The 11,980-nt window shown below is 40.6% G+C and overlaps 1 protein-coding gene across 2 annotated transcripts in view; it reads right to left on the reverse strand.

Annotated features, from left to right (window-relative positions):
* LOC137284926 (pro-neuregulin-1, membrane-bound isoform-like) overlaps window positions 1–6,241 on the reverse strand; it is a 111,855-nt gene extending 105,614 nt beyond the window's left edge. For both annotated transcript variants that reach the window (XM_067816976.1, XM_067816977.1), the window contains exon 1: window positions 5,681–6,241. In XM_067816976.1, coding sequence (XP_067673077.1) covers window positions 5,681–6,116 — 436 coding nt within the window. In that variant the 5' untranslated portion in view covers window positions 6,117–6,241. The remainder of the gene's footprint in view (window positions 1–5,680) is intronic.
* Between the last annotated feature and the right edge of the window lie 5,739 nt (window positions 6,242–11,980).

Consider the following 11,980-nt stretch of genomic DNA (forward strand, 5'->3'; position numbering starts at 1 on the left):
GATGAAAAAATTTTAAAAAATTCTTGACACCTTACACTGTCACAGTTGTTTACAGGTACAACAGTATCTGAAAAATCTGATGCAAATAAACATGTTAAAAAACTTAGATTTGATTACGTCTCATCTGACACACCTTTGAACGATCACAGCTTCAGTTTTCTATGTTCTGAAAAGGTTCTTCAACAACCAAAGCAATATGTCACCAAGACATCTTTCAATAATCCAAGTTAACATGCAACTTTCACTCTTATGTGTGTTAAAGTTGCAAAATATCAAAACGCGATCTGACAAAAAACAAATGAAGGCACTACTATGTCAAATGTATACATCAAGTTAAAATCTGATCACCACTGTCATAACTTCTGCTGCGTCAGTTATACAAAGTAGCCTCGGGTCTTGCTGCATCGGCAACGACACACAACCTTTAATCTACCAACCTGCATAATTACAGATAACAGGCCTGTGACCTCTACAGTCCCTTAATCTGTTCCCGCGTGTAAATACAACTATGCCACAAATAGAATAATTTCAATTAACAGATTGCCCATAACCTACTAGTGATTAATCATATTCATATTGGCACATAAATGGAGCACTTTGGCTGCTGTAATGAAATGAAGGTCTTCATTTCTTCGTCTTTTGGTAAATGAACATATGACCATCAAGAGCTAAACACACATTGGTCTGATGAACTGTAGCTAACCTTGTCATGAATCTGAAGAGCATGATAAAGCGGGTGGATAGTAAACAATTTTTGTCAGACTGTCTTCAGACAGGTGGCCCACTGTCTAAAGTGGGGCAAGTGTGTAGAGTTGCCTCCCTTTGGCATACCAGGAACCTGTGACTGTTGGTTCCAATCCATGTTTGTCCCAGTAATGTCTCAGTCAGCACTACAGCCATGTTTGTGGTTTCACTAAAGTGGTATACGTTCAGTATTGCTAAGATTTTCCCTCATTTTAAGCTGTTAAGTAATACTGAAATACTGCAGCATTAAACCTCATTTAACTGACAAGGGGAAACTACTCTGTCAGGTGCTTGATGTTATAATCTCTATGACAATTCTATGATAACTGTTGATGAGGACACTTGATAATGACTGCATTCTGTAGTATACAGTGTTACCACATTACTAAAGACACTTACTTCCGAATGAACTTGTTGACAATTCCATTTTATCCTAAAAATATTCGATGATGATATGGCTGGATATTTAAAGAGAGCTCGTATCCATGCAACTAGTACATGCTCAAGGTGCTTCAGTGTTCCGTGATCAGCAGATGTCTATTTTGTTCTGGCATTCTTTTAAATAACTGAACTCCCTGGGGAATATTCAACTCAAGCAGCCTGTTAGGCACAGCTAGTTATCACACAGCCACATTTCTCAGTATCCATTATGTGTTAATCTGGATAATTGTTTATTATGGAGTATGGTCTGGGTTAACGAGGTGTCATTGTATATGATACAACAGCGTACATTACCAACATAATTAGGGATAAACTATTGGTGGCAGTTGTCACGTTTCTAGAGTTCATGACTGCATGTCTTGCAGTATGTCACACAAGATATCACCACTTTAGGAGGGTCCCAAAGAGAAAATATAATTGTCTGGTCTTGAACTGACCAGTTATTAGCCAAACCACCCATCGATTGAGGCAACTCTTGCACTGCTACTACTGGAGAACTCTAAACACAACTAAATTCACTCATTCTAACCATGAACCGTTTGCGTGAAATTAGAACTTGAATTAGAGTACGAGTGAGTCAGTGAGTTTGGCTTTACGCCGCTTTATAGCAATATTCCAGCAATATCACATCAGAAAATGGGCTTCACACATCGTACCCATGTGGGGAATTGAACCTGGGTCTTCGGTGTGATGAGCAAACACTTTAACCACTAGGCTACCCCTTTGGCCCCTACTAGAGTATGAAATAATCTGAATTCAATCTGTGAACATGTTTAAGGCTGACAAGAGGAAGTTTCACTTTCGCATTCGCCGGTAAGACTGATGAATCGTGAGAGTGTTCAGATAAAGATAAAGAGGCTATCAGCTTCAGTAGACCATACCACCTTCAAGCACCTGCAGGTGGTTAGGTCACCAGCAGGAGCTACTACCTGATAAACTTCGGAAATATGGCATGATAATATGTCTAGTTTTATTTTTTTAATACATTTACAAATACACTGAGTCTGAGTCACCCTGGTGTGAGTGAGTATTGTTTTAGGCCGCTTTTAGCAGCATTCCTGCAACGTCACACAGGAGAGGCCAAATGGCCATCATGCGTTGTACCCATGTTGGGAGTCAAACCTGTGCCTTCTCCTATGACAAGCAACACTTTAACCACTAGGCTACATCACCAAATTTGACATCAAGACAAATTCATTGATTGACCAAAACAGAAAATACTGTCCTTACTATGTTTAAAGGTACATCTTTTGATAGTCTGGTAACTGTTCTAGGTACTATACTTTTCTTTCATGAGATAATCAAGTCCACACATGCTAAACCAGTGGTCGATGTTATGGCCAAATTTGACCCTGGGCGCTGTGATGACACAAACACCCGAACCATAGAGCTGCCTCTGAAGGAAAGCACACTTGCAACTTATCCTAACATTGCTGGTACTCTGAGAAAGCTTTAGAATTCATTATGAAAGGCATGGCATATTTGGCGTAGGAAACATTAAGAGGTTTATAATTTCAGCCATGTGGTCTTGTTGTCTGTAGTTCATCGCAAACATGATCTGTTTCAAGGATGGTTTTCTTACACCAGGATCTAACTAAGTATTTCACTCCTAAACCCTCTTCTGCAGCTTTAACATGTGGTTAAGTGGAACTTTTTAAAATAATAATTTCTGTTTCATGAAAATTGAGACCAAAATTGAAATGACTGAAAAAATTAAAACATGTTTTTCTTGTTTTTTGCTAAATGAGCACAGCATGTTTTTTGCGAGTGAAGGCAAACCGACCCATATAGCAGGCTGAGCATGAATAGTCTATACATAATTACCTATCACTTAGAGAACAAACAATCACACTGCCATGGAACCACTCACAGACATCAAAGACATTGGGAATAGCCGTCTGCCGACAAAATTCCCATTCGCAATTTGCCAAACTGTGGCACATGTGGTTCCGACAAAGCATAGGAAGCAGCCCTGTCGTGGAGTAACCTTAAATCTCTAACTTATATGGGTTCCTGGGTTCTTTGTGAAAAGACATCTGCCATTATTGAAATGTAATCACAGTCTGTGATTCCATAAATGGTCTAAACTGAGGGCAAAGCTTCAAGCATGAGCCACCTACTGCTTAGAATCAATAAGAGCAGTGGATTGAAACATGCTGTAACGGCTAATTGGAGTTGATTTTGATATTCTGCACCAGGTATTGAATACAGTAATATGCCTTGCAATCAATGCATAGGATGTAGCCTTCTTAGAAATATGCATTGAAGAGATAAAAACATCAGTACCTTAATTTCATGACATGAGTATACAAAACTCAGATTCACTGGTCAGTGTTATTGTCATGGAATCTGGGCAGTGTTAATGTCATGCTACCTAGACAGTGTTAATGTCATGGTACCTGGGCAGTGTTAATGTCATGCTACCTGGACAGAGTTAATGTCACGGAATCTGGACTGTGTTAATGTCATGCTATCTGGACAGTTTTAATGTCATGTTACCTCAACAGTGTTATTGTCATGCTACCTGAACAGTGCAAATGTCATGTTATATGGACAGTGTTAATGTCAGTCGTTAATGGTCTCAGTCGTATGCTACCTGTCCACCGTGAACATCAGATATATACCAAGTCCATGAAATAACAGCATAATGACTCATTTCATATTAGTACATTTTCTCATAACATTAAACATTGTTCACTGCCTTGTTATGATATTTCCCGGATGTGTCACTTTTAATGTGGAAATCTAATGCAAGTCCCATAATTCACTCATAAAAATGTCAGTCAGAAATTCATGACTCTCAATAAAACATACAATGCAGCATCGATGGTATGCGTTTTACCAGAAATATCTGTTTATGTTAAACTCTCCAACCCTGTGTGAATGTAATAAATGCGTGAGCATATTTGCTTAAAATCACAGTGTTGGTTTAGGTAATCCCGAAGGCAGGTTTAGACCAGGGCCTTACCCTTGTTAGACTGAATCCCCAGGTTGTGTGGGAGTATCAATTAGATTTCTAGAATTCCACCCGTTTATCAAGCACCAATGATATTTCTCCTACAGGTGTCATGACTTGTCATGGCCTCACTCAATACACCCACACTGACAGCTCTAGCTGTGTCTCTTTGGCTCGAAATCCAATGGCATATCCCACATCCTGGGGAATATGTGGGCTTGCTGTTCAGCCTTAGGTGCATTTTACTCCAGTAGAATACAGTTAATTATTTAAAGAACAACTTTATAACCCCTAGGCTCAATTCCCAACATGGGTACAATGTCTGAAGTAAAATTACTGGTGTCCCCAATGTGATATTGCTGGGATAGTACTAAAAGCGGCAAAAACCGAAACTCACTCACTCACTCACAGTTCAGTAGTACCTTTTACTGTCCAACAAACACTGTCATAAAGATAAGATAGGATTGAAACTATCAGACAAATATCATATGCAAGTTGAGTGCCTTCTTTACTTTTTCGACCACCTGTCAAATTACAAACACTTTTGAGAATGGAGCATAAAGTTCTAAAAAGAAGCATATGTTATAATGACAATATATTTGACTTGTCATGGAGAACTTAACCATAATTTTGTAAAGTAAGATCTCCCTCACCCACACTAATATAAAGAACAGTCGAAAGGGTTAGGATCTTAGTTAGGTAACACCTTACCTCTAACAATCATTTGTTGGTGACAATATGTTTGACTTGCTACTGGGTAGTTACCCACACATAATAGATTGTCATTACACACGCCACCCACACCTGCTGTGAAGAACAACCAAAAGGGGTTTAAGATTGGATTAGGTAACACCTTGGCCCAAAGGCGATTATAGCTTATTGAAACCGACAGGCGTTTCACCCTACCTAAACTCTACCGTACACTCCAACCTCTTACGGTTAATCTACATCCTACAGCATTACCGAGTTTGGGACTTACTATAACGCAAGAAAACGCTCTCAGTGAGATCGAGTGAAGGTCAATGTCACACTGTGGAAGAACAACCTGTCGGAGATCAATTTCAACCATGTACATTTCTTTGAGAGCCATTTCATCTGACTGAGCCATCTGGACTATCTAAAACTGTCCATTCCGCCTTGGTGACAAAATTGATTTACCGTTACAGTGACAGGCCTGAAATAGAGGTGGATGTGGGTGTAAATGCGCGAGCTATTTAAACTGGCCTATTTTTACATACGAGATGACTCGATGAAGAGAAATCAATACACCCGGGTTCCAACGTCGAAACCCGTAGCAATAACGTACGAGACGCAATCAAGAACAATGTATGACTATTAACACCATGAGCCGTACGCAACTTAGTACTTGCTCGTACAACGGGCAGGTATGTTACACAACTTCAGCACTGATTACATATGACAAGGACTTACACCTGTCTTGACAACAGGTACCCTACAGGTAGGCCACCTCGGCAATCAGTCTCAGGTGTGTCAGATATACTCAAGTTAACTGATGTAAATGCTAATTTGCTTACTTACCACAATCGTTGCATATTGTTTTCTGGATAAGTCTGGAGGTCCGTTTTTTAGCTTTAACCGGCAAGGCGGATATTTCCAAATATTTTCCACCGTTGGGAGGTTTCCTAAGGAAAAATAAATATATTTTCTTCGCAACAACCTTGCCGACACAATCTTGTTTATTTTCTTTCCCAAATGGGCCTATACTGATTGACTTGGGCTTCTTACCGCCGTTGAGTAATGTTTCACCTTTCTTGAGCTTGCGAACATTGATTGTCACATTGTACCGGTCCGATCCTTCGGGTACTCTCCTAACACGACCCTCCACAATAATATCCGCTAACAATGCACTTGATCCAGCGTCTGTGAATTCCGTTCCACAAATCCGTTCGGACCAAACATGGACCACACATAACAGTAAACCTAAAGTGATCAGACGACTCAAAATTCGCCTCATCTTGTCAAATAACACAAGACGCACACAACACGGTCCCCCACTACACTGTTGCTCACATGTTCACGTATGATAGTCAACTGGGCCAATTGCGTACGGTAGAAGAGACACTCGCTCAGAAACCGGCTCGACTATAGTGCGTTTCATAAATGTGCGCCTCCCTTTCGTGACTTCCGAAGGTGTTGACCGAGCCTGGACGTGAATGATCCCTCCCCTTAAGGCCTGACGGAAAGCCATCGATGTACAGACAAGCAGTATGGCATGCCGGTAGCGTTCGCCGGGCGACTCTTAATCTCAGCTTGTCGAGCCGAGCATGTGTCGATTTAGAATAGGATTACCCTACTGAGCATCTACTAACCAAGTTTACTTTTAGAGAAATAGCTGCTTGGTAACAGTTTGAAATCAACAGCTACATATCAAACCTGTCAATGTGAACATTAGGACGATTGTCTCAAGTTTGTAGCAGCGCTATAACCAGGAGTAAGGAGATGTTAGCGGTACTTGCATCATCTAGGTTGCCGGTTGTATTTGGTCGTATTTGGCTGAGCGCGTAATTCAGGTAATACTTAGCATTAGGATTATCATACGGGTTAGGATAGATCATTTGCTACCCACCCTCTTGTTAGAGATGACTAACGGCATGGGCGGATTCAGGAAATTTGAAAGCGGGGTTGGGGAGGGGAGGGATTGGTTCAGGGGGTTCGAACCCTCTGAATGCCCCTTGCATATCTGTTCGTCCCGGATGTCAATCACTGGCTTTTCTGGTTCAGACAAACGGGATCGGATGGTCAGGCTCGGTGACTTAGTTAATGCGTATCTGTACGTATATAGATGAACTCTCAGGGTGCCAATCACTGGATTTTTTTTATTTGTTTGATTGGCATCATTAGAAGCTGGAGAGTAATAGAAGGTAAGATTCTTTATGGATAACAACTTTATTATATATGATGCGACGTTTCGGTATAGATCCTTATACCGTTGTCAAGCAAGAGTGATAATAAAGAAGTTGTTATTCATAAAGAATCTTACCCTCAATCACTGGATTGTCTGGCCAGACAATTGAGACCGAATGGTCAGGTTCGCTGAGTATGGTGATGCATATCTGTACGTAGATAGATGCGCAGAGTGTCAATCGCTGGATTGTCTGGCCAGACTCGATTATTTACAGACTACTGTCAGAAAACTGGAATACTGCGCTGATTCAAACAACAAACAAACATAACTGTCAACTTACAGATAAGCTCGTACCAATATGAATGATTCCGTTCAATAGTTTCCCAACAAACACGGTATTACTAAGGGCATCTTATCTTGATGAAAATTAAACCTGATAGTATGTTATCAACAATGCATTGTCCGAGAAGCGTCCTTGTGGTGACTGTGTTATCAATGTTAATGTCCCATGCAAATTTCCTATGTTCATGTCCCATGCTAATGTCCCATGTTAATTTTGCCATGTTAGTGTCCCATGTTAATTTTCCCATTTTAATGTCCCATGTTAATGTCACATGCGTGCAAATCATTAGGTTCATTTCATGTTCCAGACATCACAGGGGACCATATGCATAAACTATGATCAGTTAAACGTAACCGTATATATATGGGTGCTAAATATTGAAAATGGCGTATAAATATTTACAAAATTTCGAGCAGCGTTAGTACAGATTAGGGATAACAATGACCATGACCCAGAACTACCATCATTGTTTACACCAATACCAAATAAACAACCCAAATGTAAATACAGTGGCGAGGAGGTCTAAACTGTTTAGACGGGAGCCCAGTAAAACCGTTGCTAGTCCCACAGACAAGACGCGGGTTTCTGTTTTTTTAGATCACTTGGGAAAAACAAGATATTTAAATTCTTATGTATTTCGTACAAATCAATCATTTGCGAGAAGTATATACATTTTCCCTTTGAGAATACATTTTGATTTATAAGATCTACCTGTGAAAATCCGAGTTAAAAGTGGTGTTCTTGTGTTATCATATCCCAAATGCCTAAATCATAGCGTAAATCAATGCGAATGATGTCAGTCACTGGATTTTCTTGTCCAAACTCGATAATTTACAGACTGCCGTTTTGAAGCTGAAATCTTGGTGGTGTTTGAAACCAATAACATGCAACTTCATTGTCGAAAGAGGCGGACAACGGAATTGGGTGATCAGGTTTGACACATGTCTTCGTATCCTAATTGCGTAGATCGATGCTCATGCTGTTGATCACTGGTGCCGATTCAGTTATTTACAGACCACTCCCATGGAATATTGCTGCATGCGTGGTTAAACAAGAAACAAAATGAAACAAACAAACCCCTCTTTTTAGGACTCTGAGTAGAAGCAAATTTGTGACCTAATAAAAAATACAACTCAGTAAAACTGAGTACAAGAACTGATTCCGTTCGTTTTGTAATCTTAGTATGTTACCTAAATGACAGTGTCTCTGTCAAATGTAGCCTAAATCGACATGACGCAAGCGGTAGGCTTAACCATTCACCACCAACATGCAGGAACAGGTTGCCCGAGGACGACACTCAGTTCAAAGTTTAGATTAGAACCGGATTCGGACACAACTAAGGGGGACAACTCAGGCCATACCGTGTCTCAAATACCTCCGTTTTTATTAAATAAGTCGACTTATGCTTTGAATATGAAGACGGCCTTACCATTACAAACGCATACCCGTTCGAAGTAAACGAAACCCCGACATATACCCTAAGGATCTGTTGTCATTGAAATAGTGCTCTTACTGCAGAAGTCCAGTAACAGGTTTTTGCTGCTTTTTAAAGACAACAGTTGCCCAATCCTTCATAATCCGTTACGCTCCTCAATGACAACAACGCACTTCAGCACTCTTTACCGTAAACAGGCAGCGCGTCACAAAGGATCAGACATTTACAGGTGATCAGAGTCAAATACGCAAGCAAATGTGGAAATCCCGGAAGCGAATCTGCTGCGATATTTAGATAAGACTATAACAGAATTGACCAATCAGAGCGCGTCTCTCATAGCCCCCAAACCAGCCTCTTGGCAACCTCGGTAAACTCCAGCTGATTCAGAATCAATGCTAAACGCATTCAGCACGAGATTCTTCCTTGACGTGATGCGTGTTGAGCACGCGCGCGCCGTGCTAGACTATTATTAGACCGAAACATCACTACAGTTAGAGGAAATCAGTCATTCATTTCATGAGAGTCACTTTCCGATGAAAAAACCTGACATTTTCCGTGGGAGTACAGTTCAACACCACTATAATGGTATATCTCGTGCCAATGCATAATTAAACGAAATTGATTTTACACTTAGGGTTGGCTTTACGACTATACAACTTATGTCAATTAAATATGTTGATTTTCAAACGATCGTTTTCCAATTGTAAAATCATTATTGTTGAAAGTATCGAAGGCTCTGCGATGAGACATTTTAAAAAAAAACTCGGCATGGTGTTGAAGAAATGAATTTGTTAACGTTTGAATCAGTTATAAATTTCAAAGCGAGATTTGCTATTCAATTAAACGATATCGTTCAGTTAGTACTTTGCTGAATCAACTGGTGGTGTAAGTTTCACACTATTTTGATGACCTCTAATTAGAAATGAACACCTAAGACAAAATAAAGTGGAGGCGTAAAATTCAACATACAGCTGTATGACCAATGGCCCTGAATTACTCAGTTTATGGCAGGTTAACGCTTCGAATGAGTGTAATTTTACGCCGCTTTTAGCACTATACAAATATATCACGGCGGGTGACATAAGACATGGACTTCGCATGTTGTAACCATGACTGGGGGAATCGAACATGGGTATTTGTACCATAAATTCGTACCATATTAGGAATCGACCTAGAGTCTCCGCCGGGGTTACACACACATAAACACATGGGCGATCAACTCTCTGTTGGCTCGTTATCTCTAGCGCAAGACGTCCGTTTTCCACAGGATGATTTTTGCAACCATTTCATCTGTACTTGATTGGAATACGTAGACATACATTTTAAATCCATGTTCTTATTACACTGCGTTTCATATCATTCAGATGTGTAACCATTTGGGTCTTGTACATCGTATCACCAAACGGCAGATCGTCAGTGACTGCCGTATCGCACGCTCCCTTGTTTTTTATAAGTCGAATATTACCCCTGCATCGTGTCGAACTATAACTCCCCAGTCATTATAGATTGTACCTTGCATCTGGCTCCGCATTAGACTGAGGAATCTCACAGACTCAGCATTAGTATGGCCTGTTTAGCGGCGAATTACTGTCATCGCTGAGGACACCAAGAACCGCTTGCAATATCTTCTCGCAGACAATTTTCTTGCCAAGCGCTTCAGTCAATTTCGGGCATGCGCACTGCCGTCAACATGGCAATGAATTTGACACGGTCCCCATATATTCTGCTGTCGGCACAGCCATGTTTATAAATCAACGGTGTAGATGTGAAGGTTAGACGCCGATCATTACATGCGTTATATTTGTAGGTGCGTTAACTATTAATTTAATAAGCTATTTTTATCAAGCCGATATTGCTTTCAAGTCATTAACTTAACTGGCACTCCATCGTTTATTTATATCTATTTTTATTCTATAAATTTAGGTATTTTTTTCGCATCCAAATCGAAGATGAAGGAAAACAATGGACAGATCAATAACCTGGAGAGCGGAAGGTCGATGGCTCGATACCCGTCCGCGTCAGACCAAAATACGTTATGGCGTGATACTTGATATTACCTTGCTAGGCGTTCGACACAAAACGCATATAACAAGGACAAGTCTAACTGCAGTCAGTATAGTGTGCCTGTATGGGCTGTCCATGCTGAAACGAGCAATAATAAACCACCGTTCGTTCGAACTAGTACAGGCAGCCATCATAGTACAATACCACGGTAATCACTTACACCTCTGTATGATATCAGAGTAAGTATAGTTTGAGTGAATATAGTTTTATACCGCTTTTATAGCTATTCCAGCAATATCACGGCGGAGGACACCAGAAATGGGCTTCACATCCGATTAGCCAAGCGGGATACCGATCCTGGTTTAACCGTCACTCTCACTGCACCCAGTATGATGCAGTGGTCCGCTAAACCTCGAATAGGGTGGTTGCAATGAACCCCATAGTTTTACGCCGCGCTTAGCAATATTCCAGCAATATCACGGCGGGGATACCAGCAATAGGCTTCGTACATAGTAACCAAGTGGGAATCGAACTCGGTTTAACCAACAGGCTACTCACCGCACCAAGAATGATGCAAGAAAACTCTAAAGTTCTAATAGGTGGTTTCAATGAGCGCTATAGCTGGTCAAGTGACCCGAATACATGTGATGTCGCTCATGCTATCAAGCACTAGTTTACAAGCCCGCACAACTGCACCCACCAAGTCTGATAGTTATATTCCTGATGTTGACGTAAAATGACATTCCATCACTCCTTCTATAGTTACTTGCGACTGAAAATGAAATTCAATCTTGAAATTTAGTGACAGTAATGTGTGTCACTGTCAGTGTTCCCGTATACGTTACATACATACAACACTAAATCCCTTACATCAATGGGCTGTGCACATTCTTAATACCCTAGCTATCCCTGACCTATATAACGCGCGGCTAAAGTCCATTCAACAGTGCAAGACATGCTCTCTATGCGTGTACATGTACGTATGAATGAGGGCCGATCTGCAACGTGAATGAATTAGTTCTCCATGTTTCTCGTGAAAGGACGAGATCAGGAATTTTGCATAATTTCAGCCACTGCTTTATCGACGTGAATAGAAGTTGGATCTAACATGTTTTTTTCTTACGATGTAATTAATCAAATCGCAGTGGCGGGTTTTTCATTGATTAACGCCAGCCAGAAATCAGTTAGCTC

This window comes from Haliotis asinina, chromosome 5, assembly GCF_037392515.1.
Source record: "Haliotis asinina isolate JCU_RB_2024 chromosome 5, JCU_Hal_asi_v2, whole genome shotgun sequence".
In the NCBI taxonomy this organism is placed as follows: domain Eukaryota; kingdom Metazoa; phylum Mollusca; class Gastropoda; order Lepetellida; family Haliotidae; genus Haliotis; species Haliotis asinina.